The sequence below is a fragment of the Gallus gallus genome, chromosome 26 (genome assembly GCF_016699485.2).
Source record: "Gallus gallus isolate bGalGal1 chromosome 26, bGalGal1.mat.broiler.GRCg7b, whole genome shotgun sequence".
In the NCBI taxonomy this organism is placed as follows: Eukaryota; Metazoa; Chordata; class Aves; order Galliformes; family Phasianidae; genus Gallus; species Gallus gallus.
This window is the reverse complement of record NC_052557.1, coordinates 4,777,785-4,805,181: the sequence shown is the minus strand read 5'-3', so window position 1 is coordinate 4,805,181 and position 27,397 is coordinate 4,777,785. Positions and strand designations below refer to the sequence as shown.

The following is a 27,397-nucleotide window of genomic DNA, read 5'->3' as shown; positions in this document are numbered from 1 at the left end:
GGGCCTCTTCTCCTTCAGAGCTGCACTGAGCCCACGTCCTGCACACAGAGTGCCTGTCCCGCACCCTGCAGCCCCTTCACACACAGCCATCCTGGCTCTGCCTGGTTCCTCCCCAGCCAGGCTCTGGCTACTGCTGCGGCTTCTGTTTCCCTGGGTCACCCCCTAGGAGCCTATCTTCTTCCTTATCCCAGCAGCCTCTTTTCCCAGAATTATTCAGCATCAATCCCTGCTGCCTTGCATCCCTGCAGAGCATCAGGCTCGGACGAGGATCAAGGATGCATTTGTGTTTCCCTGCTAGCGATGTGTCCCCAGAAAGAGCCTGGCAGGTCTCACAGAAACAAACCTGGGCCTGCAGCCTGTTTACAATTTTAGGAAGAGGAGACTCCTTGGTTGTCTTCTTGTGATCTCTTTGATCCTTGTGAGCCTCTTCCAACTGTGATTCCATAATTCTATGACTCCCCAAACTCTCTTTGTGCACAGGCACCTGCCCACTGCCAGCGTTGTGCCAGCCCGGCACAGACCTCTCGCTGAGCAGGGCAGTTCATTTCCATTCCGCTCCCGGCAATATATACTGGGTGCGGGCCGGCAGCTCGGCTCGGGGCAGTGCCCGGAGCCCCGTGCCCCATTCCTGATCGCCCTCTGCCCTCTAGCGGCCCCGCCGGCACTGCTGCATCTTCGGGGCTGCCGTGGGTTTCACAGCATCGGGAGCAAGTGAGCAGGAAGGCAGAGTTTGTGGGGAAGGCAACAACTACAAGGCTGCGTCCTTGATTGGATGCAAAAGGTCTGGAGGAACTTCAGGGGGCCCCAGGGATGCCAGGCGGATTGGCAGAGAAGAGGCGGATTGATGGGAGAGTTCAGAGAACAAAAATGATTCAAGCTGTCAGAAACACAGCTCAGGAGTGAAAATTAAAGGGATTGGGGATGGTTAGTGCTGAGTGACAGACTGAGGGGAGGCAAGGCAGGAGCCCTTGCACACGGAGCAAGAGAAAGGGAATCATCTGCTCTCTGTGTTCTCAGCAGATACAAAAGGGAGAGAGGCACTCAAATAGCAGGGAGCTTTAGGAAATCTTTCAAATCAGGATGGTGCAGCAATGCAGTAAGTCACCAGAAGAATGCTGCAACCTCAACTAGTTAAGCTGATCTCCAGAAATGACACAGGAGGAGTTGATCCTACAGTGTGTGTCACTGGGGTAGGCTAAGTGATCTCCAGAGATCGCATTCATCTCATTTACTGCAATGCTATAATTAAAATCCACATTGATCCTCTGACGGAGATGCATCAAGGGGACCAACTTCATCACTTCCTGGCTGCTCCAACCCACTGAGTCTTACACAGACACCTCTTCCTGACCTGTCCTGCTCCAGAGAACTCCCTGCTCCAAGTCTCAGCCTCCAACGGGCACAGCTAACACAGATGTGATGCCTCCTCCTTTCCTGCAGCACTGCAGCACAGCTCTCCGCTCAGTTTGTTGGCAACCAGTTGCAGAAACTGAACTAATTGCAGACTCTTGAGATTTGTTCATAAGAGAACCACTGCATTCCCCCTTCTTGTTATTCAGCATCAAGTGCCTGATGAGAGAGGGATTTGGGGAAAAGACAACGTGAAGATATCTTAGCACAAAATGATTAGCTGGAATGTATTGTTAATAAGCTGCTTATTCATATAATTGAAAATTATTTGCAGCCAGGGTGTCGGAACAGTCTTTCTCACTGCTCTGATGGAGCAAAGCAGGTAGGCACTGGCCCAGGGGAGACCGCTGTGAGCACATCTGCTGGCAGCGGAAAGGCAGAGGAATTTACTGCCGCTTTGCTTCTTTATTGTCACTGTCTTGAAGGGCAGAGAAAGGCACAACAATTTCAAGGGGAGGTCCCTGGATTCTGTCTAATTCATAATTCATGCCTCTGTGTCTTCTGAACTGGCCAATTTCTGTTGACACGGACAGTTTAATCACTCATGCATGAATTTGGTTTTTAAACTGTAGGATTTCTATGCTAAGCCAAGTTGGTGGCCACAAAGCTCAGCCACTTTCTCCACAGTGCCAGTGTGGGACAGAAGGGTGCAGAGAGAAGATACCTGCTGTTCTCCTGATCTTCCTTTAGCATTGCCTTTCCTCTTGGCTCCAGAACAGGCACAGTCATGATTTCTCCTGCTTCTCCTCTTCTGTATTTCAGGTAAGATGTGCAACAGTGCAAGAGGCAAGGGGATCTTGGCCACAGTGTTCCTTCTGCATTTGTCTGAGATTCTGTACAATGCAGGAGTACTGGTGTGCTCATCTTCAATTCGTGAATGATACTGGGAATCATAAACACAGCCAGGAGGCTATGTTTAGCTGTCAGTTTTCACAGTCAGCTAAGAGTCAGCCACGTCATGAGCTGCTCTGAACCTCTCATTTCAATATTTCTATTGTTTCTCCTGTACTTAAAATCACTTCAGCTGTGCCTATAGAGACATCAGTGCCAACACCACCTCAGCAGCTGCACACTTGCCTGTCGAGACAGTTTCACTTTGTCTCCTGTCACCAAAGAAGTTCAGTCCTTACTGAATGTATTTTACTTGCAGGTGAATGGCAAACAATCTTCTATCCTCCTTTTCTAAAGACTCGCTTTAACTCCAATGAAAGAACTGTCAGTAAGAAGCAGAAATAAAACAGGTGAGCCACCAGGTAAACAGGGCAGTGTGGGCCAGTCAGAACACCAAGGGTGGAAAACAGCAGGTTCTGCCATGCACTATCTGCTTCTTCCCCAAGGGACAAGAGAATCTCCTTTGTTTATCAGGAAAACAAATGAGGAAGAGGAAAACATTATCTGTTGCAAAATGTGAGAAAATCCTTCACAAAAAAAGTGACTCCAAAGTTGTGACATTATGCCACAAAGAAAAGCTATTTCTTAAGACTGCTAAGTGGTAAGCAGGGGGAAGGGAAAGGAACTGTTATTTGACATGTAGGAAGAGAAAGGCTTATAAGGCTGCACATACAGTCCTGCCCTCACTGCCACCATGGCTTGGAGGAGACTTTTTGGACAGGGATGGGCCAAGGCCAAGGACATGATTCATCTCCTACACCTTGGAACGCTAAGAGTGCTCCACTGCCACCAGTGTGAGAGCAGAGCGGGGACAATAGCCGAGCAAGCACAGCAAAGAGCCTCTCCTTTCAGGACGGGCTGAGCTCTGCCCACAGCCACTTCCCCAAATGAACCCTGAAATAATCTCGGTATCAGTTTCGTTGCAAAATATGGTGAAAGATTTCTGAGGGAAGACAAGACCTCAGGCACTTCCTCGAGCAGTGTCAGTGGGAGGAAGGACGGCTCACGAGGCAGACGCTTTGGAAGGGGCAGGTCAGGCAGCCCCCAGCAATGCCCCTGCCCTGTGCCTGAGGACAGCATGGAGCTGAGAGTCACCCTCCTGTTGCTACTCTGCTGTACAGGTAAGAGAAGGGCTGGGCATGCCAGGGGCTTCCCATGGGACACCTTTCCCAGTACTGCAGTGCAGAGGAAGGGCAGGGGAGGGCAGTGCAGGGCAGGCCAGGGGCAGCAGCCCCAGCTCTCACCTTCCCACACCAGGCTCCTCAATGCTTCCAGCTGAAGCCGTTCTGTGCGTGCAGAGCTGTAGCCTCATCAGACCATATACTTGCAGGTCTCCAAGCCGAAACGCCTGAAGCTGAGATGAGCCAACAGGAAGGAAGCACGTTCTCTATCCAGTGTCCTTACACAACACAGCCTGAAAACGAGCAACTGAAAGCCTGGTGCCGCATGAGAAATGAACGATGTCAGCTTGAAGTGCTGACGCTTGACTCAGTGCAGTATAGGTATTCAGACAGGGCCATGCAGGGCCACATTACAATAAAGGATTACAACAGGACTGTATCTATCACCATGTCTGACCTCCAGGCAGAGGACTCAGGGATATATTCCTGTGTGTATAGCAACAACTATGTTCCATTAAAGACCATCTCGCTGAATGTTTACAAGGGTGAGTACTACTTTTTTCCCCACACAAACCCACATTCTGTCAGAGGACAACACTGCTGCTGTCCCGCTCCATCCTTCTGCCTTCCCTCAACCCCCCGCACCCTCAGCCTCCTACCCTCACCCACCGCCTGCCCCTCTCACAGTGCATGCTGTGAAGGAGCCCCTCAGAGCCCACTGCCCTGGGGGCACCCAGCTCTGCCCTGCCCTGCCCAAAGCCCCCTGCCCTGGCTGATGGCTGGTCCCAGCCCAGGTGCCAGCTCAGGCCAGGAGCAGGATGCCCTCATGCCCACCACTCACGCTCAGCCACCAATATGCTCTTTGCAGAGTTACACAAGTGGGAGCTGGACAGCCTCTCCGTGCAGTGCCCGTACGGGGCCCTGGGCTACAGCTGGGGAAGAAAAGCCTGGTGCCGACAAGGTCAGGCTCAGTGTTCACTAGTAGTGAGCACAGTTTACCCTTCCACATGGGGCAGCAATGGAGCCCGGAACAAAAGCAGCTCAATCCAGGATGATACCCGGACAAGGACTGTTACCATCACCATGGACAAGCTGCAGGTACAGGACTCTGGTGTGTACTGGTGTGCACTGTACAACCCCAATCAACGCCCTGCATTCATCCGGATAATGGAGGTCAGGCTCTCTGTGGACAAGAGTGAGTACCTGTTGGCAGATTTTGGCCTCACCTCCCTGGCTCAGTCTCCCTTCTCCCCTATGCCCCAGCAAGAAGGAGCCCAGCACTGTCCATGTACAGCACCTACCCATGTCTCTCTGCATGTTTGTCTGTTTGGTGGACACAGTGGTGGCTGCCTTGGAGCACTGCAGAGCCAAAGCCATAGCCTTTCATGCTGCAGGGGAGGCTCTCAGAAGCTCCCGCAGTCGGGCACTCAGCGCAATTCTTCCAGCTGGGCTGACCCAGGTGCTCCAGAAGCAGCTTTCCCTCTTCCCCACTTGGTTACCCACACTGGGCTCCTGCTGCAGACTTCCCTTACTGCCAAACATTGTTCTTGCTCTGGTCTTGCACTCCATTTTGGTTGAATCCCATACTTACAGATATATAAAAATATCGTCCTTCTAGATATTCTATTATTGTCATGTTTAGTAAGTTTCAATGTCCAGGCATGCTGAGATGCTCCCACCTGCTCTTTTCCTAAGATCCCATGGTTCTAGTGTACAAACCCCATGGGGAGCCTGGGCAGCCTGCACACAGCAGAGCCTCACACCTTGGAATCATCAGATGTCCTTAGAGGATGTGGCTCATAGGAGCTGCAGGCTGCCATGAAAAGCTGGGGGGCTGTTCCTCATTCCCTTGCAATACGGGGCAGTAACAATGGGCTGTGCTGCTGGGCATCTTCCAACACTGTGCCAAACACAGTTACATTAACGCTTGAAAGGAAAACGCCTCCAGCAACTGCACGTAGCAAATTCTAAACCAAAGACACAAATTTTTATAGCACAGCCGCAGTCACTGTTCAAATCTCAACATTTCCTAACAGAACCCAAGTTTCACATTTCCAAGCATGTCAGTGTAGAAGGGGACTGATTTGTGGTTCATGGGGTTCCTGAAGCTGCAAGCATCCAAGAGGGAAGGAAGCTCAGAGGTCATTTGTCTACATGTCTGGAGCAGCCCTACATCTGCTTCCCTGTGACTCATCAGACCACATACTTGCAGGTCTCCCAGCCCAAACAGCCGAAGCTGAGATAAGCCAACAGGAAGGAAGCACGTTCTCTATCCAGTGTCCTTACACAACACAGCCTGAAAATGAGCAACTGAAAGCCTGGTGCCGCATGAGAAACGCACGATGTCAGCTTGTAGCATGGACACTTGCCTCAATGCAGTATATATATTCAGACAGGGCCAGGCAGGGCCACCTTACAATACAGGATGACAACAGGACTGTGTCCATCACCATGTCTGACCTCCAGGCAGAGGACTCAGGGATATATTCCTGTGTGTATAGCAGCAACTATGTTCCATTAAAGACCATCTCGCTGAATGTTTACAAGGGTGAGTACTACTTTTTTCCACACACAAACCCACATTCTGTCAGAGGACAACACTGCTGCTGTCCCACTCCATCCTTCTGCCTTCCCTCAACCCCCTGCACCCTCAGCCTCCTACCCTCACCCACCGCCTGCCCCTCTCACAGTGCATGCTGTGAAGGAGCCCCTCAGAGCCCACTGCCCTGGGGGCACCCAGCTCTGCCCTGCCCTGCCCAAAGCCCCCTGCCCTGGCTGATGGCTGGTCCCAGCCCAGGTGCCAGCTCAGGCCAGGAGCAGGATGCCCTCATGCCCACCACTCGCGCTCAGCCACCAATATGCTCTTTGCAGAGTTACACAAGTGGGAGCTGGACAGCCTCTCCGTGCAGTGCCCGTACGGGGCCCTGGGCTACAGCTGGGGAAGAAAAGCCTGGTGCCGACAAGGTCAGGCTCAGTGTTCACTAGTAGTGAGCACAGTTTACTCTCCTAAATGGGGCAGTAATGGAGCCCGGAACAAAAGCAGCTCAATCCAGGATGATACCCGGACAAGGACTGTTACCATCACCATGGACAAGCTGCAGGTACAGGACTCTGGTGTGTACTGGTGTGCACTGTACAACCCCAATCAACGCCCTGCATTCATCCGGATAATGGAGGTCAGGCTCTCTGTGGACAAGAGTGAGTACCTGTTGGCAGATTTTGGCCTCACCTCCCTGGCTCAGTCTCCCTTCTCCCCTATGCCCCAGCAAGAAGGAGCCCAGCACTCACATCACTCCCTGCAGAGCCAACCCTGGGGCTCCCAGAGCCACTGAGAAGTACTGACCTCTATGAAAACATGGCTGGTTGTAGATTCCAGATCCACTTTCCTATTCTCCCCTTTAGCTTCTCTGCTGTCCAACTTAGTGCATCTTCCAGTGGGGTACATTAGGATGTTTTTCTATACCCAAGCCCTACATGATTTTCCTTTCTCAGAGACACTTTGTTATGGAAGAGCAGCAGGAATCTGACCTGAACCACACAGATGAACTGTGCCACTTCTCTTGTATTTTAAATAAGCTTCGGCCATATGTTCCTATCACCCATGCTCATGATACTACTTCTGTTCCTTTACAACAACTCATCCCTTGGCTTTCAAAAGCTGTTACGACCTTCACATTTGGTTGAAACACAGATTTAGACCCATATTTTACAGATGTTTTACCTCTTTCAGCATTCTCTTATTAAGTGATAATATTTAGGCACTTGAGTCCGGCAAACCAGTGCCATGCTGTGCTCTGTCATGAATCTGGTAGAGCATCACTGCAAGGATATAGCAACTCAGCTGCCCAGAGCAGACAGCTCAGCATTTCTAACTGCACTTACAGTACTTCTGCTACATACCAGGTTGGCATGGAAAGCAGGGCTCCTCTTAAGCTCCTTCCCTCTTCCTTCTACCTTTTTATCCTTACATTGCTTTGCTTGCTCCCAGCAGGTCCTGGTGACACAAGTTACACCCTGGGCACTTTGTGTTGGTGCACAGAGACTTATATCTGTGGTAGCATGGCTGGGAAGTTTAGACGGTAATGGCAAAACAGCCCAGTAATTATTCTCCTATTCATGTTTGTGATTGCAGTACCAGCTGCAACAACTTTGTCAGTTACTACAAGCTCAAGTCAGAAAAACTCTTCTGGCAACAGCACACAACCACGGTAAGGGCTAAAGAAACTTGCTGAGTTTTTGCACAGACAGTAGTTACTGATGTCCTGTTCATGCCCATCTCTCTGGGGTATGCAGGGTACTGATGAATAGTTAACAGCAAAATACTCCTTAGCTGCTATCTTTTCCTTCTATTTACCAGGATTTTTTTTTAATGTTCTCTTTCCCTTTGTACTTTCTGTCATGAACACTGCAGCAGCACTTAAGAACACAATATACATCAACTCCCAGTGTGTCAGGTGCAGGAAAACTCAGGAGGCAGAAGCAGTACCTGCTCCTGAGGGCCTGGAATTGTGCTCTGAACTTTGAATCGTGTTTTGTTTTAAAAACATGGAGACTAGAATCATAGAATAGCTTAGGTTGGAAAGAACCTTGAAGATCAGCTAGTTCCAATCCCCTCCTTCCTAGTGTATAAAAGCTATTCCTGCCCCCTTTTTTGGTCACTATTTTGTAATGGGCTCTGCTAGCTATTGGTAACTAGCGTGGGTAACTTCCTTGCTCTTCCTGCAAAGGAACACCATCACAATCTCTGTGGTTCTGTGTATCCTGCTCATCCTGGCATTCACCATCACAACAGCACTGTGCATCAGGCAGCGCAAGAAGCTGAAGACAGGAGGTATGTGGAAATGGGTGATTTCTGTACTGTGAGGGGTGATTTCTATTCTGTGATTCTAGATGGGGCCTTTTCTAGTGATCATTTTTCCACTTCAAATAAGATTATTCCCAATTCACAGTACTCTGGGGAAGATAACATAGGTGCAGACTGGGAAGCCTCAAAGGCAGGCTCCTTGCTGTGATCTCCCAGTAAATCAAACCCATGTTCCCCAAGACTCCGCACAAAACACCTCCTAACATTTTAGAGAATTAAACTGGGAGAAACACGTTCACCAGACTCAGGATAGATGGGTCCCATTGGCACACCCATCACTTCCATCACTGGGCAATCCCAAAGCCCTCCCCAGAACTCCTGGCACAGCCAACGCCCAGGCATTGATATGGGCTTCTCTGCTTCTAAAAACTCTGACTCTGGCTCTTTCCAAAGGTAATAGACAAGCAGAGGACATCTATGACAAACCAGAGAGCCCAGCACAGGTAAGGAATACGACTGATTTCTATTTGGTACCTGAATCCATTACCAATAGCCTGTGAGGAGCTGGCTGACCCACATGATGAAGAGCCATTTTTGGTTTTGAGTGTGAGGGGAAGTAGTATGTAATATCACCACAGAAAGGAATGTGGGGGCAGTGGAAGGAAAACTCCACTGGAAAAAATAAACAAAAACCAACCCAAGGTTGAGAAAATTCTAGTAATCTCTGAGAAATGACTGAAAGACTAGAAAGAAAGGTTAGAAGATGAAACCATAGCTTGTCTCAAGGAGAGAAGATGAAAGAATGGGCTTTCTGTTACTTCTTCCTCTGCCATGACCAGAGGTGACTTTTCACACTTCTCCTGGAAGAATCTTGTTCCTTTGATAACAGCTGTGTCTTGGCACTGAATGATGCTGACTACTGTTTGCTCTTCCTTTTTATAGCTTGAGAGCACTGAAAACATGGGAAGAACTACAGATGACAGCAGAGACCTAAATTACATTACCCTGGACTTTAAACCCCGACTCAGCTCTGATGAACCTCTCTACTGTAATGTTGAACCAAGTCAGGCTCCCAGGAAACCCGAAGATGAAAATGTGGAATATGCTATCATTACACACAAGCAGTTACCAAAGAATGACAAAGGATGAAGCAGAGAATCCTAAAACAATCCAGACATGGGAGGACTGCAATATAAGGTGGAAGTGGAGAATAGTACACGGACACTGGGGAAATAATTAAGGTTTTGCTGTCACATTTACATTGCCTATGCTTTTTAAGACCTCCCTCCTATTAGAAATCTGTCACAAGTGTGCAGATCTGCTTAGGTCAGAGAGGTGCTTGGTAACTCTCAGGATGGACTGCACATTTGCTTTTTTGATTCTATTAAAATGTAGCCTCTCTGGGAGAGGCAGGTGTGGAGGACTCTCACCTTGCTGCCACTGGGTTCATTTGCCGTGTTATGGGTGGGGGATATGAGCACTGGGTTCTAGGAATAAGCAGAACCAGCATCTGCCTGAAGGCAGGTAGCTCGAGCATACTGCAACAAGCTGAAACGCTGCACTGCAAGTTGCGCAAGTTCTGCTGTAAGAACCTGAGCACCAGAAAGTCTTCTAACAACAAAACAGCAGTGGTGCACATCCACAATGCATACAGTTTTTGATACTTTATGTAAATCCATACGTTTCTCAGCCTGCTTAGGTAAGAAATAAGATGGAAAGAGGCTTTCAAACTAAAGCTAAATGCCCATCCATTAGTTGAGAGAAAGGGCATGTGTACTGGATTTAGGTGTAGGAGGGAATGAAGGTGAGGTCACTACTGAGTGCAAGCACAGATGTATTTTAATGGAGTGCAGAGTGCCCCATCCCTTAAAGACCTCCTAATCAGAGACTCTCATTCTGTTCAAAAGCTTCTGGCTTCTGGCTTGCTCTCTTACACCTGTTACTCAAGAACACTCAAACTGGCTGCTTGAACCAAAGCAGTGTGAAACAGAGACAAGCAGAGACAACAAAAAATGAGTGTTTCTGGAGAAAGGAAGAAAGGGAACATGTGGCACCACACCCAAGGAATGGATAGGGCACTGGGGTGCTTTTGAACAGAATTTGCCATCTGCCAACTGCACGGGTGAGCCCTGAGCCAGACATGAGGAAAGTCCATACAGACAGCAGCACAGAGCAAAAAACTTACAGAAGAAATTGACAGCAAGAAATTAGCAATCCTGCCCATGGTAGGGGGTTGGAATTAGATGATCCTTCAGGTCCCCTCCAACCCAGGCTGTTCTAAGATTCTATGACAAGCTTAGCAAAGTTTCAGGAAGTATTGCAAAGACCATAGAGGAAGAAGCATGAGCACAGGATGGCTGTTTTCAACATCAGGTGATACAAGAGAAAGGAAATGCTGGTAATTCAAGAGTAGATTATTTACAGATATAATTGCCCAAGTGAATTGGATATGTAATATATTTACAAATCACTGGTGCAGCTCTGATGCAGGCTGGCAACTTCCAAGGGTTGCCAAAGAACACTGGACTGGCAGGGACCTAACCAGCCCCCTGCTATCCTGAATAACTCCACCATAAACTAGGAAACGTACTCTGAATACACTTGCTCTCTAGCCTTCCAAAAGACATCTCTGAATCAACTATCTAGCCAGACTGAGATATAGCTCTGTGTCCCTGAGGCACTATGCTGTACTCCCCAGTCTACTCACCCTGGCACCAAATAAAAGCCCTGGCACTTACTCACCTGCACCAAGCTCTGCAGACAGGCAGCAGATTAAAGAGGCCTATACATTATAGGCCTAATACATTTTCAGGATCACAGTTGCTTCTCACGAAACAGAATCCAGACCTGAGCTTATTGGTGCAAGAAATAACAAAAATGGAAGTTAGTAAGCCCCACAGAGAATTTTTAGGTACCATTTTCTTAAACACTAATTAAAAAAACAAGGCACATTTATTAACAGACAGATCTGCAGGTTTATCTGCCTGTTTCTGTAAGATAAGCAAGGTTTTATCAGCATTTGCATGGAAGATCTCCAAGTAAACGAATCCAACAAATTAAAAAGGGCAGCCCATCAGTTTGCTAATGATCCTGGAGGCCATCACATGATGCTCTCTTTCAGGCTGTCTAGACTGAATCGTGGCTGTGAGTGGGCAAAGCTGATGCCTGAATTTTCAGCCAGTGAGAGAAATGCCCATCCCTGGCAAATTGCTCAACATGCAGGACACAAAAGATGCCAAGTTCCTTCCGGCAGAGCTAGGAGGGAGAAAAGCAAACTGCTCTTGGGCAACAGTTCTTTTCACTTCTGTCTGGACTCCTCTTTTGCCCCCTTCTCTGCTGGACAGACATGGAGAAACTCATGCACCTCATCCTGGTCTTCTTCTCAGGTAAGAAAGCATACATGGCCTTGGGTTATGTGTTAGGGTAGGGTAGGGTAAAGGACTGATGCAAGAACTTAGTCTCTATCCTAAGAGATATCTCACCTCTATGAGATAATGATAACAAACAAGACTGCACAGGCCTTGAGATACAGCTCTTTCTGGATGCAAAGGTATCTTCATTATAGCACTCAGCTCTTTGGAAAAAACAATACAAACATTTACTATGGATAGCCTTACCACTGTCTGTACACTGTACACAACACAGTACAAGCAGAGGGAACCTGGAGCTTTGCAGTGCGTTCTGCACCGTGCTCCTCCTCCCTTATTACACTGCAGGGATGTCAGACCCTATCTTCCAAGTTTGCTCTATACCCTTATTTTAACAAAGGGGCTGTAAGAAAGCAGAGGACAGACTCTGTAGCAGGGTCTGTGTGAAGGGACAAGGGGAAAACATTTCAAATTAAAAGAGGGAAGATTTAGGATTGGATATAAGAAAAACATTCATTGTGATGAGTGTGGCAAGGCACTGCACAGGCTGCCCAGAGAGGCAGTGGTGTTCCTTCCCTGGAGACCCCCACAGGCAGAGGATGGGGCTGTGAGCACCGATGGAGCTGTGGGTGTCCCTGTGTACTGCAGGGGAGTTGGGCTAGATGGCTTTTAATGATTCTGAAATGATTCTATGATTCTATGACCCCAGCACTCAGCTTTCCTCACAGGGATCATTTTGAGTCAGAAGATGAAACATTGTTTACAAAAGTCTTCTGTGCTTTCTCAGAGTGAAACTGCAAAATTCTATGTGTTTGCATTCGTAGGAGGCTGAATGTAAATTGCAGTGGCTGTGGTTCAACAGGAAGAAAATAAAACTCAGTGAAGGAGAGACATCCTTTGGGCATCGCAAAGAAATACATAAGCTAGGGAACACATCTCTGTATAGAATAACACTCCCAGTCTTTGACTATTTTCAGCTTGGAAAGTAATGGGAAACAAGGCACAGGATCCAGCTATTCTCAGCTGATAGCCTTCTCTTTCCAGGCAAATTCTGGAGATGCGAGATTCCCAGAACACTGCACATAAAGGTGCATATGCAGGCTTTGGGAGCACAGAATCTCAATTCTGACTGAAGTCTGAATTTGGAAAAAAAGTCCACAGTGCTTTTTTTGGTAGCAAAAAAGGGAGGAGGAACACAAACAATAAATGACCTGTCAGCAGAAGGGGCCAAAAACATAATGACACAAATTTTTCCACTGGGGCATCAGCAGATCTACAAATGCCATGACTATCAAGGCACTGCTTTGCAACAGTGTTTCTGGTCCATAAAAGCAAAACCTGGGGCTGCTCCAGCAACTGAAAGCCAAGCTGAACCATGTAGGAGAAGAGTCTACAGGACAAGTAGGAAGGGGAGTTACAATGTTTAGTTGGCTCCCATGGGACTGGACATGCAAGGCGGTAAAGCCTTCCCTGGAACCACGGAGTGGAACAAAACAGCAGGATGAAGGTTTGTGGGTGTTGGATGACTGGAGAGCATAGATCCATTTTTATGCCTTCCTTTAGGAAAGCCTGAAAGACCTTCAGCTTTTTTTGTTCTTTTTTTTTTCCCCCCCAGCTTACAAAGCACTTAGAATGTTTAAAATTATTTTAAGATGTTTCATGATAAGGCTCTGCCAACACAAAGGCCTCACAACAACCCATTTTTTAATTTACTCCTGTTTTAGCATTATTTATCTTGCCACAGAATCTACATAGATTTCCAGAAACAACACACTGCACTTCTCTTTCTAAGTATTAATAGACTTTCCCTTCTGCCTTTGCCCACTATAAGGAGGAAATGGAAATTAGAAATAAGGAACTAGAACAAAAAAAACCCAAGCAGCTGCAGACCAGTTATCAACAGGATTAAAATTAGTAGGTTATTAAAAAGACAGGATGAAACAATCTGCAAAGACTCTGGAATCAGAAGTCAGGAATACAAATAAGAAGCAACCTGCTAAACAGCTAGCTGGTCACTTGTTTGTAGCTCTCACTTTGATTTCAGCACCTGCCAAGGCTGTTTTGCTTTCCTTTGGCTGCGTAAAGGGCCCTAAAACCGTGGCAAACTTCATAGGCGTATACTGCACAGGACCCTTCTCACAGCAGAGCATGCATCACAGCCAAATCTGCACCTCTGAACATATGTGGAAGGGTTGAGCTCAAGGCTAAAGCCGGAAGCAAGTCACCTTGCTGCAGCTGTTTGCAAGTAGGCAGGCTGCATGCTCCAAAGAAGGGGTGTTACAGCAAGGAGAAACTAACTAAAGGTTGCTAAGAAACAATGAATTATTACTGGGTCAAGATGACCTGCCTGAATGCCTACCTGTGCAGCTTGCTGTAGGGAGTCTGCTTTGCAGGGGGGTTGGACTTGATGATCTCTAAGAGTCTGTTCCAACCCCTACAATTCTGTGATGATCTGCTTCACAAAAACAACTTGTAAAAGCCAAGCCAGTTTACCTAGTGCCAAGTTAACCTGCTTGAATGCCTAGCTTCATGTTCCTCCAGATCAGAGGAAAACCAAGTTCCTATTTAAATCCCCTAGTCACGCTGAGAAACTGCCTCCCCTTACTGGGCAGGAGCACACTGACCACAGCAAGTGTGACAACACCGAGCTCCAGACTGCAATCCGGAGCAGTCACCGCAGAGCCAGAAGGGGAAGATGAGGACCAAAATTTGCTGAGCTTCAGAAGATCTGCAAAATCCCACAGAAAAAGCTGCTTGGCAAGAGCCAAATGACACACCAGCCAATAGGATCACTACAGACTTATTTCAAGTCTGAACCAGGACCGAACCTGAGTACACTGTATTTTTCTTGACAGGGAAGGCAGGTGAGCCAGCCCTGTAGTTGGTAGTAGCCATCATCAGAGTTGTAGAACTGGAAAATGACATTTGTTTAGCACAAACATAGTAGCGAGGGATAGATATGAAAGTTGTGGCTCACCACTTTCTCCTCCTCTCTCTAGCATCCTGCACTGCAGAGAACATCACTACAGTGTATGGAATGGAGGGGGGGACCATATCTGTGAACTGCACCTATAACCCCCGGCAGCAGCGGTGGAGAGAGAAGAGCTGGTGCAAGCAGATCGATGGCAGCAAGTGCCAACACGTGGTGAGCGCCCGCCGCTTCTGGCTGCCGTTCCTGAAGAACAGGAATGGCACCACTTCCATCAGCGACAACATCCAGGATGGGGTCCTGACAGTGACCATGAGGCGACTCAGGAAGCAGGACGCCGGGCTGTACCAGTGCAAAACTAACTACCTGGGGGAAACAAACACTTTACGGAAGGTACAAGTGGATGTGCTGACAGGTAGGTCCTGGGGCTCTGAGTTTCACAAGTTCCTACTTAAATTTCACATCCCTGCAGATGCCAAGGCTTTGGCAAAAGTACTTTGGTAAACATTTACTTTTGTCTGTCTCTAAGGAAGTTCCAAGCCTGTTTTGATTTCCCAATTTACAGCAACACAAACTCACTGCCACAGGACATATAACACATGTCATCTGTCAGCACCCAGACTAATCTCCTAGCACGCAGCCCACTGCCCAGCCTCACTTTGGTTATCTGTGCCTATCTGGGGCATTGGCTTTGTGACACCACTGAATATCACATGGAAACATTTGCAGACTGAACTGTTCTGTTTCTGTCACCAGCTGTTCTGGAGACCCAAATCCCAGAGGAACCCAGTGCTGTGCAGAGCACCTCCAGGTAAACCGTAATATTCCTTCTTCTAAGACTAAACTAGATTAGCACCTGTAATCCCATTTGAAGCTGAGAAGAATATCACCACAGGCATATTCTCTGCCCCTTCCTAATGCATGACAACTCTTGTAGCCACTGCATGGTTTCTGAACAGAAAGCACTGCTTCAGGGCCAGGCAAACCAAATCCTGCAGATCATAATTTATCCATATGTGAGATCTTGCAGTTAGCCCTATTACAGTTGCTCTAACCTCGCAGGGTCTGTTGTACCCAGGCAGGGAGTACCACTCACAGGAGTTGTTACCACCTTTGCACTCTTATCCTATCAAAATACAAGAGTTTATTTAAAGGTTGAATCATCCTCTTCCTTGCTAAGTCTCATTTTGTTGTGTTTATGTTTCCCCATAGCATCCCTCCTAAAGCTGATTTCACGGTCTTCTACATCATTGCTGGATTACTGGCTACTAAGTTTGTGGTGGCTGTGCTGATCTTTATCATTAGCAACAGCAGGAAAAACAGAGAGACAGAGCAGAACAAGCCAAGCCTGAATGAACACCAGGTCCTCCGTTTCCCTGGTGACCTCGTAGAGCATGCACATGGTGGAATCAGCCCCTCCTGGGAGAACACTGCTTAGAGCCAAACGAAAGAGAACTGATAGGGAAATGAACATCAAGCTTTTTCTAGCAAAGCTTTGCCACCTGCTATAAGAAAGAAAAGCACTGCCTACTAAATATAGGTATTTACAAACGTATTTACAAATGTATCACATCTGGAGAGGGAATGACATACCTTCTCTCATTGCTGACGACCAGCTTTCTCCAACACAACAAAATTGAAATGATGCTGCCAGTAACACCTGAAACTGATGGAAGCAGGTGGGACTGAGGGCTGGGAGGAGCGAGGAAGATGAAATTTTTTTGTCAAGAGATCCAACACAAACCTACCCATGTGGCAGAGATGCTTCCCCAGACACAGTAATGCACAGATAATACATTATAATACAAGTAAAACCACAGATACAGCAATGAACTTAAACAAGAGTCCAGGTGAACACATCTCAACCACCTTGTGTTTTTGTGCACTCACACACCCATACATGCAGTGCAAAAATGATTAGACATTGTTTCAACTCAAATCTCCAAGGAAGTTTTGATTTGTTGAAGAACAGTGCTGGACAGCTCTCAGCTTTTTTTCAGAATGTCCTATACATGTCTACAGAGCCCATGAATGCTTCTTCCAAAAGCATTAAGTATAAATGGATGTATGTGGTTCTACTGAAAGCTAGTGTTGTTGTCTAGAAATCAGCTTTGTTAAGACTTGTTTCTAAGAGTCCTGTCCATAAAGACTGATGTTTTTGCCGTACTTATGGCAATGCAGTGCTCTGCTGTCACCTCCAGTCACTGCCAGTAACTGCACCATGCTTCCAGGCAGTTATTCCAAGTGCTTATCCCCTGCTCGGGTGAGATCTATCAGTGCTGTGCCATCTCAGAGTATTGCTAGGTGACAGATTCTCTTTTTCTAAGATCCCAAAGATCTCCTTGCACAGAGTGGATCCTTAGCAGTCAGTCAGTGTGGAGAGGAATATGGAACCGCAGAACTTAACAGTTAAGGGAGGTGAAATCTGCACACAGCTCTGAGCTTGTTTCTTCACTTCTCAAATCATTCCATGAACACAAAAATGATCTGTCTCTCTGTACTTTACCTGCACTTTTTCTACCTTCTCAAGGGGATCACTGTTCATCATTCCCCAAAAGGAAGCTGCAATTACCTGTCCAAAGAAGAACCCAAACCCAATGCCATTCACTTCTTCCCACATTGCCTACAAAGCTAAATAAAATCAAACTGGTTATCTTACATAGTGCGGATTCATGATAAAGGGCTGGTGCACACCAACTCACAATAAATCACCCAGATAAGAGGTAACACTCAGAACATGCTGCTGCGTTTGACAGTACTCCAAGCTGGCTGAGCAGGTGGGTGGGTCCAACCAGCTCCATTTAGCATCTTGTAGTCAGTAGCTGAGATCCCAAGACCAGACAAGGCTATGCACAGTTGTGCTCTAGATTAATTTCCTTTAATTTTAGTTCTCCCACATGACTCTGAAGTGCCTAGCATAGGCATGAGCTGCAAAGCAAGGGAACTGTAGCATTAACCAAGAGGCTTGTGTCCTGGCTCTAGCTCTGACACCTCATGTAGGGCCACTCACTGCCTCCATGATGTTGGGCACTTCTGAACAAGAATATGAAAGCTGCACATAAGCACAAAACTGCGGGAAGGATTAACATATCCTACTGAAAGCTGCACTGCCAAGGTGGCACCAGAGTCTGAAAATGCCTATTTCTTTTCCAGCTCCACAGCCTGATTGCTAAATATAGCTATCTACACAATTACATATTTAAAGCAAAAAAACAGCCAGTAAACATGAAGCAGTCTCCCCACCCAAGAAGACAGCTTGTGGTTAATAGATGTTCTTAACAACTCCAAACTACCATTATCACTCAAGACAGTAGACAACTGTAAATGACAAAGCAAGTTTAGCTTCCTCTGCATCAGAGAATTCCTCAGTGATAACGAAGCTCTGCGATACATTCTCTTCTGTATGCCATATACCACTTTCTACTTCAGGATGGGCAGTTTTCCAGCCCTGCTGCTCCTGCTGGTGCTACCAGGTAAGGCCTTCTATCACACTATGGAGCAGGGTGCTCTGAGTGCTGTTGTACACACTGCTGCTGTTATTTGCTTGTACGCTTTTTATTCAGGCCATCTATCGCCAGGCACAGAATAGGATTGCCAGATGTCAACAAGAGGAGATGTTCAGCCTGAAATTTGTTTATTTTGTTTACATAAGCTTAGGTTTCTCAGTCTGAAATCACCTAGCATATGGGGAGGGGAATCTGTGTTTGTTATTTTCTCCTGAAACATGATGGATGAGGTATTGTGAGCAACGTGAGACAGGCTAGCTGCTCTTTGCTTTCTTACAGCCAATGAATACTGAGTCCACAGAAAGGAACAATATGAATAACAATGGAAAAGGGTAGTGGCACCAAGGCTGGGCATGGATGTTTTTTTATGCAAACCTGCAGAGACAGATAACTCTTCTCACTGTCCCAGAGGTATCAACAGTGTAATGCAAGAAAAAGTGTCACAGGAAGCTGTGACTACTTCTGGCATCAATTTTCTTCTTCTTTTCAAAGGATCACACATGGCAGGAGAGGACACGCAAGTGTTTCTGCAAGTACAGGGAGAGTCCTTCAGAGCTAACTGCTCATATGACATGCACAAGCATTCACATGAGAAGAAATTCTGGTGCAAGGAACAACCAGAAAGATATTGTACAGACTTATCCTTGAGCTTCCCTTCAGAAGAAAGGATTGGTCCTAACCGTGCACTGTACCATCCAGTTGAGCTGAGAGACTCTGGAGGCGGCTGGTTTTCTGTAATCATGACAGCACTTCGAAAAGAGGATTCTGGCACATATCAGTGTGGGGTTTGGGTTGAAATGAAGCAAGTTTTGCTGCAAAGAATACAGATGGTGGTTTCACCTAAGGGTGAGATATGTGGTCAACAGCACACCTGGTGGGAGACAACCAAAATAAATGATGTATCATTTCCATTTTTTTGTTTCATAGTTAAACATGGTATATCTAGACACCATAAATCCCCCGGGAGGTTATCGAGGACAGGATAAAACTGTATTCTATAGCTCAATATAAAATCACAGTATGTATCTGTATGTACCTAGAGGCAGAAATGGCCAATAAATGATTTTCTTCCATATGAAATGAAGTTCCAAAGGGAAAGAAAGCATTATTCTTAAAATCACCATCAAAAACCATAAATACAGTTTGGTGGGATTGTACTAATCAAAACCAAATGTGTTTGGGATGGAAATATTTCAGACAAGCTGATGAAAACTAAAAGGATACAACTTTCTTTTGCACAAAATTTTCCATTTTGTTTCAAGTGTTTTCCAGTCACAGAAACCTTTCACGCAGAAAGGCTCTGATAACTCAAGTAGAAGACTCGTGAGAGGGAGCAACACCCTCTTAAACTTGAAGACAGATATTAGACATTAGAAATATGCTGAGGTGGCTCCTTGTCACAGCACCTGGGCAATGTCACAGCAGTGACAGCCCCAGAATGTGACAGAGTACTTGATACAGGCTTCCACCTGTTCTGCAAGTTCTCTTTGTGCTGATGTTGGCCTCTGCTCCTTTGCTGGGTAATACACACACTACCACAGGGACTGTTCTTTCTTGTCTTTTATCCTAATGATTCACCACTCTATTTTCTTTAGAAACGGTAACAGTATTCGCCAAAAAAGGAAAATCTCTGTTCCTCCACTGCTCCTATTCTATGACAGTCAACATCAGAGAACTTCAACATTTTATTTGGTGCAAAATGGTGTCCCGAATTAGATGTCAACCTATTATCAGAGGTAACGCTGATCAAAGTATTGTTAAAGCAGAGAGGACTGAAATGATGAATGACTTCTCATGGAAAATGATTAGAGTGTGGCTGAAAAAGCTCCAACTTAATGACTCAGGAGAGTATCATCTTGAGAGCCGTTTCCAGGGGAGAAACAAACTACTGAAGAGGATCATGCTGAAAGTTTTGGGTGAGTTAATCAAAGAATTACTGATGATCTTCTAAAAGTCAGCAATTTCTTAATACTTGACAAGAAAGATTACAGGTCAGTGTTAAAGAGCTCTTTTCTGAGCCTTGAAATTTCCTGCGACACAGATAACTCCTGAATTTCCTTTTTAAAACAGATTTTCTGATACATACTAATGGTATAAATTGCTGCCAGTTCTTGGGAGGGGGGCAGTCTGACTTGGCTTCACTGACTGATGACACTTCACATTCGCATCAGCAGATGGAACAGACTCCAAGAGATCTGAACATTTCCATGAATTTCTACCTGAGTTCACCTCTTTGTCACTGTCTGTTAATAGACTTTTGAATTTAATACTTCCCTTCTGCTTTTAGCCAGTGCAGGAAGCAGCAAAACAGAACGCACTGAGCAGAAACAATCTGATTTTTCTGACCTGACTGAAAAACGCAGGAGGGGAGGTAAATAACGAGATCCCTTTTTTAAGAAAAAGATGTCAAGATTTGTCTTCCAAGAAACTTTCTTTTTAGCAGCATTCAAATGCAACTCAGCTTTCACGCTGCTCTCTAAAATGACATCAATTTTCGTGGCTTACCTATTTTGCAACAATGAAAAAACACCAGAGGACTATAACCTGAAGGAAAGAAAATTGGAATCACAAGATGTCTGTTCCTGTCCCCACAGCTATTTGCTACCAGCTCTCTGGCTGAGCCTACACCTGATGTTTTCGTGTACCTACACTGCTGATAGTACACTGACGCCACTAGCCAACAGCCTACACAAACTCCCAGCTCTTTCCTGAAAAACTGGACAAACCCATGACGGGATGATTCCAGTGACTCAACCGCATTAATAAGCTTTCTTTTGCTGATGAACAGCACAGGATGGATATCCTTGTGCATTCTACAATTTCATGGTTAACAAGCAAGCAGCATCTCTGGAGCATGCTAGCATGACACAAAGTTATCAGGGATGGATTAACATGGGAAAATCATTCACTTTTGCTTTTTTTTAAACAAGGGGAAAAATGGAATATGGATGCCAGCCCCATAGACGACAGCAGAAAGGACCAGAGGTAACAAAACAAAGACACCCAGATTCTAACCATAGCATTCCGGATGCACTGCAGGATTTGAGCAGTGCTGTGATAAGCAGCTGAAATGTGCACATGCACATAGGCTTCTCCCTGCAGAGTTTGGGTCAACCTGCTCAAGCCCTATGAAAGCCATACATGTTTCCTACTAGTTTCAGGAGCTCTAGGTGAGGACTTTACTGAAGATGCTCAGTTTCACTATGTTATTCTTTTCTACCTGCTTAAAAAGGGACAACTATACAACCCATGCAATGTTACAATGATTCTGCTCTTGTACAAGCACACCAGCCTAAGAGCAACCCATAATGATCCTGATCAAAGACAGACAATGAGAAAGGCTCCTGCATCCCGATAAGGGATGCCTTTGAACTCTAAGCAGCACTGTAACTGAGTGCAGGAAGAGATTTCAAGCTCCTGAATATGCCCCAGGCTAGCAAAGAACCAAAGAAAATACAGTTGGGATGGATCCTCTGTGAGTGTACATCAGTACTGACCTCACAGAATCACACCTGTTGAGAGACAACAGGGTTAACTGTATGCTGAATTTTTATTCTGGAACCATAATCCAAATTCAGACACAAAAAACCTCCTCCCAGACTAGCCTAGTCACCTCTGGTGATGTAAATTGTGATGGAGACACCATGTTTTCCTTTGCAGGACCCCCTATGCTGTCATGGTGCTGATTTCCTTACTGGCTACAGCTGTCCTGATTGCCACTGTTACACTCATCACCAGCTGCATCAGGAAGAAAAGGGCAGGTAAAGCTCTCTTGTCTTTTCCCTGCCCCTGCAGCCTGGTTTCCCAGCACCCTGAAAGTAGGGATGGTTTATTCAGAAGTATCATCATCCAGGAAGGAAATGCAACTGAGTTGAGAGTGATATGCAACATGTGCACTAAGCTTCTGAGAAGGGAAAGCGGAAGCAGTCATTTTTTTAAATGAAAAAATAGGAGTGTGGTTTTATGCTCAAGAGAGATTCTATTTTTTGTGGCAGGAAAAGAGATGGACTTTGACAGACATCCTGCTTTCAGAAAGGGAGTGCTGCAGGTAAGAGATCATCTGAAATCCCTTATTCTTGGTGCTCTGTTTGATGTCTGCTATGCAGCAATGCTGGCTCTGTGCTCACCACTCAAGGGGATCGCAAAGTACACAGTGCCACTCATCCTACAGTGATAATGTGTTCCATCCAGCCAAGCCAGCTGACCAAAGCTGTCTATGTTTGTGACCACATCTGGGTGCAAAGCAGACACAGCCTCAATAACACGAGCAAGTCATAATCCCTGTTTTTGTTTACAGTACTCAGAAAATAAATTCAATAACAAATAGGTAATTGTGAAAGTTCACTGGCCTTGGACCTTCAGTAATATCACCAAAGCTCATCAAAGGAAAACTTTGTTATTTGCAACCTCTCTAAATATTGAGTGTGTTAACTGTTGCTGAGCCTTTCCACCCAGGATTAGAAAGAAGAGTTTTGTATATAAGAATTTCCGAAACTTCTCTAAGCACACTTTCACTTTTTCCCTGCATCCTCTCTCCTCCTCCTCAGTTTCATAGTATGTGGAGAAAGTGTCTGTAATTGTAATCAAACCGAGACTAATATTCAGAAGCAAAAAAGTGCTGCATTTCTTTTTAACTTCTCCTTCTCTATGCTTTTAAAGGAAGGAAGAGAAAAAGCAAGTAGAATGCCAGATGGAGACCACAATGAGAGTACGATATATGCTGCAATAAGGCACCAACCTCAACCCAAACCTGAAGATGTTATGTATGTCAACATACAGCCTTCACCGAAAGTTTTCCTCCTTCAGGAACCACCAGGGAGCTCACATCCCTCGGGGCCTGTGGAATATGCTACCCTTATCTTCAAGGACACAACCCTATAGTCTAAAATGGAAGAGAGAAAAGCAGGTCCACTGAAAGAAAGCAGCACAGAGCCTTCAGCTTATTGATGGAACGCTGCTGAACTGAGCTTAGAAACAACCCGCATGTAACCAATTGCTGGAGATGTGTACACACGGGATTGCTGAAAGGATGAGACACATGGATGCACAAACCTTCCCTGAAAAACAACCAAACTTTTCTAATAGCCCAGCAGCACAATTCAGCTATCGTTGAACAAACATTGTGGAAGGCTGTGGCACATTCGCTATCTGCACAGGGCTCTATTTTTAAGCAATGAGCAACTATAAGACCAACTTCAGGAAAAAGGCTGTCTGTGATAGCAGCAGATACAGTGTCACAGCCAGCAACGGGCTGCAAGATATGGGAGCACAGCACTTCCGTTTGGACCTCCAACTCACTTAAATATCTGCATGTGAAATGTTAATTACTACCCACTGATTAGGACCAGAACAGCAAAGTGGTAAAGTACCTGCTGAATTTCAGCACAGAAGTTGTTTTGCATACTTCAGAGAGACAAGTAATACTCTCAATGTGCTTCACCAAACCAGGGCTTCATTGAATGGTATTTGTCTACATAAAATGTCTTCAGTCTGAACATACAGTTGCAGAATTCAGACTGTATGAATAACTTTGGGTTTCCTTGCCTTCTCTGCTTGTTTATTAACACCACACCCACGCTACAGTTTAAGTCTGTCTTGGCTTTGTTATAAATTACACTCATTCTGATCAAACTACTGAATCCTGTTATGGTGGCGATAACCACAAACACCCCTAGGAATTATGGATAGCTCCTAAAATAAAGCTGACTATGATTCTCACCTTAACTCTCTGAGTTGTACCCACGGCTGCTGAACATGATACAGAAATGACTGGTTTTTTTATATTACAACTGGGAGAAAAGGAACGTGAAAAGGCACACTCATCAATTAATCATATAACCTGCACAGAAACTCCACTTTGCCTGCGGGTTCTTTTCCATTTCTGAGGAGACGTGGTGAGCGGAGAGGGGAGAGATGATGAAGCTTCTCTTGCCAGGTCTGATGTGGCTACAGGACATCAGGGTCTATGCTGTTATAGCTGAGATGATTTTGTCTCTCTATTGCAAATCCTCTGAAAATAGAACCAGGAAAAAAAAAACACATTAAAATAACTGTTAACTACATATGTGTGTGGGGGGGGGAGGGGTTTGATTCCTAAAGAGCTGTACTGGCTCACACTGGAAAGAATGACTGAGGCTCATGTCACTTTTGAGACAACAAACATGATTGTGTGCAGCCATGCCATTAAGGTCTGAAATTATGCACACCAGGAAAGATGAGTAATTAACATAACAGGCATCAATACACAATTTCTACTTCTTATTTAACCAGTTTGATTCTCTGAAAGCAACTAAACTTTGTGTGTCCAAATTTCTCATCTAGCAGCAGTGGCACACAGAGTAAAAGATCTTAAAAGTAATGTAATGGAAATAATTAAGTCATGATAGAAAGGCTTTCTGGTACACACTTCCTTTTCTCAACAAAGCTGAAGATTATCACATGATGAAGCTGAGGGGGTTTGTAGGGCCAGTTTAGCACTTAGATTGCATCAGTCCTCTGTCATGAAATACAGATAAGTAACTGCCAGTCTTAAAGCAAAGGCACTCAGAGGACTGTTTGCATCTCTAACAGGCAGTAAAAGTATATTCAAATGACTGATGGCTGGGCAGCATTGTCTGCTCACTGCCAAGCACTCTGGCCTTAAGTGGACTATAAGAACAGAACAATCACATAATAAACTGTGAATTATACTCCAGAGATTCTACCACAATCATCGTAGTACTACGCCATCTTGGGGACATCCAGCAGCAGCAGCTTTGCAAACTGGGCATGCAAAAGAAGCCATTGAGATTTGAGCAAAAGACAGAGATGAAAAGGATAATGTTTCATTAACTACTATGTAAACCATCCAGTGCTGCTCCATGCCTTGAAAGACCCACAAAAAAAACAAAATGGCAAAGTAAACTGAATTTTGGATGATATTGCTTGGGAGCAATATTACAGAGACCAAGAGTCTCCTGCTGGATGAAATACAGTTGGCTCATCCATACCTTCTCTTTTCCTCTGGGAATCACTGGGGCATGAGAACATTTCTGGAACAAATGTTTGTCTCTAGCTCCTTGAAATACAAAGAATCAGCAATGTGTTACTGCATGAGGAACCAAGGAACAGAGAAAACCCAACACTTACCAACCGTGTCCACTTCATATTAGCAGTACAAAATTTTATCCATTCTGTTCACTTTAGAATATCTGTTCAATTGTCCTCAACTTCCTACCTTACTTCTGTCCTGTCTCCCCAGCAACTCAGAATATTGATTACCAGAACAGAAAGCTAAGCAATAAAGGACGAGATCCTGGCAACCGTGACTAGCCCAAGATTACCAGATACAGGAACTTCTCTCCAAAGCAAGCGGTTGCTTTAAATTAGTCCGGTCCTGCTCTTGTTAGGGAACTGAAAAGAATTTCAAATTAAGAATAAAGCAAAAAGCTGTGAAAATCAATATCTGAGTGGCTTTGTAATCAGATAACCTATTATGTGCTGTGGGCATTCCCTCCAGGCCTATGATGCCTGCTTATTCCCCTGGGCCACTGCCCTTCATGCTCTTCTGCATTCATGAATCTTCAGCTGTGATGTCCTTGAGGGTTTATTCTGCTCTATTTGCCCACAATCACACTTGTAGCATTTCTGCATTTCATCAGGATTGCAGAGCTGCCAGCAACACTGTGTCAAAAGAGCAGGCCAGCATCCACCAGGACCCACACTGACTGCCAGCCTGTGGGACTGCAGCACATACCAGCGTCCAAGCTTGGAAGTCAGATGCTGTTTATTTAGCAGAGAGAAATTTTTTGTTCAGAAGATAACCCCCAACAGCAGTACCTAATCGGATGCTCAGAACTGCCTGCTGGAGTTCTGCCTAACCTACCTCACATATGGGGACACCATCCCCCTTATTTGGGCACCGAACACTGGCAGTAGGACTGTGCTCTATCAGATCTGGTATTGGAAGAACTCACCAGTTTTCACTTGGAGCTCTCAGCCGGTATTTCCAAGCTGTTCTACAGATAGCATGAAAATGTCACCCACAGTTGGGTTCACGTGGAAAGCACTGTTAAGGCATCCTATGCAGGAGAAAGAAACACAACAGCACTTGGACTAAAGATGCCCTTTTTGTTCTGCTTGTTGGCAGCAGGCGACACTCATGCAAGCTCAACACCTCTGCTAGCAAAGATCTGCTTTTGCACCAGCGAGGGCAAAACCAAGCCCCAAGAACTGTAGCAGCAATTCCTATGCTTTCAAGAACACACTGTATGGCCACAAGTATCTGCAAAGTTTAGTGTATCCCTTCTAAAATAAAGCATATCCCAAGAACACAGGAACAAATGAATAGGATCAATGCAATATTTTGCTTTTTTTTTTTTTTTTTTAATATGTATACATGGCAGCTATTAACCCAAAGAGCTTTGCAAACAGTAAACATACTGAAGAACAGTTTCAGCAATGCAGTAGCATACAACTACTTGATACCGTACAAAAAGACTGCCTAACAGCGCAGGACCTCAGCCCTGATAAAAGTATTTATGTTATCATTGCTGAAGTTACAATACTGCTGAGAGATCCTGAGCAGCATGCGTGGAAGGAACAGCATGCCTGAGAGGGATTAGCAGGCAGACATGGAAGCTGAGCATTTCTTAAACCTTTCAAAGCCTGCCCAATCCTCTTAAGAGGAAAACTTCCTTTTGTACCAAAACACAAAAAATAAGCTCTAACAGTCTCTGTTCTGTCATATTTGAGCAAATAAAGATAATGGCACGATACTAGGGAGTTTGGGGACAAGAATAAACCACCCTTCTGGAAGATAACCAGCAATACAAGAGAGTAAATGTTTGGGGAAGAACAGCACTTGGGTAATGTGAAGGTAGAGTGTCCTCTTTTATGCTTACACAACCCTGAGCAGATTCCAGCGCAGCACCCATAGGGCACTCCCTGTGCTCCAGAGGCTGTTTCTATACCATCATTTGACTCTTCAGGAAGACTTCTCAGGGATAATTACTCAATGACTCCTGCAGCACGCACACAGGAGATAGCCCTCAGGCAAGTGGCGCATTATGCCAATAGGTATCCAGGAACTGGACTAGCAAGGGAAAAGAGACAGCATGACTTCTAGGCATATTTCCCCAAATTGTTATTGTCTGAAGCAAAAAACTACCACGCTAATTACTATGCGCCTCCTTTACCCACAGCCCAGAGATTCCCCCCAACAGCTTCTCCACACTCAAAGAACGCACAGAAGGAACACTGACCCCGTGAGAGCAGCCTTCCTTCCTTTCCGCAGCCGAGAGGCCATTCCCAACTCCAAGAGGGCGATGTAATCTTCCTTTGCCTCAGAGCTGAGCTACGCCCTCCCCATCAAACTCTCTACAGCCCCT

The 27,397-nt window shown here is 45.6% G+C and overlaps 3 protein-coding genes and 1 long non-coding RNA gene across 10 annotated transcripts in view; 3 read left to right on the top strand and 1 right to left on the bottom strand.

The window, feature by feature from the left end:
• Positions 1-25,564, bottom strand: part of LOC107055180 — a 67,362-nt gene extending 41,798 nt beyond the window's left edge. Inside the window, exons 1-3 of the long non-coding RNA XR_001470193.4 lie at positions 25,246-25,564; positions 25,019-25,086; positions 23,869-24,039 (exon numbers count right to left, since the gene is read on the bottom strand). This is a non-coding gene — a long non-coding RNA (uncharacterized LOC107055180). The remainder of the gene's footprint in view (positions 1-23,868; positions 24,040-25,018; positions 25,087-25,245) is intronic.
• Positions 3,284-9,655, top strand: TREMB2 (triggering receptor expressed on myeloid cells B2). 3 transcript variants are annotated; one of them, NM_001389326.2, is made up of 9 exons: positions 3,284-3,422; positions 3,632-3,967; positions 4,291-4,617; positions 5,635-5,970; positions 6,294-6,620; positions 7,555-7,630; positions 8,150-8,253; positions 8,680-8,729; positions 9,169-9,655. In NM_001389326.2, exons 1-9 carry the CDS (start codon positions 3,380-3,382, stop codon positions 9,373-9,375), a joined length of 1,806 nt encoding a protein of 601 aa, NP_001376255.2. In that variant the 5' UTR covers positions 3,284-3,379; the 3' UTR covers positions 9,376-9,655. The 3 variants fall into 3 exon arrangements, with proteins under 3 accessions (NP_001376255.2, NP_001074339.2, NP_001074337.2); NM_001080870.2 differs by lacking the exons at positions 5,635-5,970; positions 6,294-6,620; NM_001080868.2 differs by lacking the exons at positions 4,291-4,617; positions 5,635-5,970; positions 6,294-6,620 and having other exon boundaries at positions 3,298-3,422; positions 9,169-9,652.
• On the top strand, positions 11,484-17,181 carry TREM2 (triggering receptor expressed on myeloid cells 2). Its single transcript, NM_001037832.2, has 4 exons — positions 11,484-11,612; positions 14,594-14,938; positions 15,280-15,334; positions 15,736-17,181. Exons 1-4 carry the CDS (start codon positions 11,573-11,575, stop codon positions 15,959-15,961), a joined length of 666 nt encoding a protein of 221 aa, NP_001032921.1. The 5' UTR covers positions 11,484-11,572; the 3' UTR covers positions 15,962-17,181.
• TREMB1 (triggering receptor expressed on myeloid cells B1) lies at positions 17,165-23,753 on the top strand. 5 transcript variants are annotated; one of them, NM_001313684.2, is made up of 8 exons: positions 17,165-17,996; positions 18,522-18,875; positions 19,625-19,945; positions 20,317-20,400; positions 20,960-21,014; positions 21,690-21,790; positions 22,025-22,077; positions 22,689-23,749. In NM_001313684.2, exons 1-8 carry the CDS (start codon positions 17,927-17,929, stop codon positions 22,908-22,910), a joined length of 1,260 nt encoding a protein of 419 aa, NP_001300613.2. In that variant the 5' UTR covers positions 17,165-17,926; the 3' UTR covers positions 22,911-23,749. The 5 variants fall into 5 exon arrangements, with proteins under 5 accessions (NP_001300613.2, XP_015154442.2, XP_015154443.2 ...); XM_015298956.4 differs by having other exon boundaries at positions 17,922-17,996; positions 18,309-18,875; positions 22,689-23,753; XM_015298957.4 differs by having other exon boundaries at positions 17,922-18,440; positions 22,689-23,753.
• Positions 25,565-27,397: the final 1,833 nt, after the last annotated feature.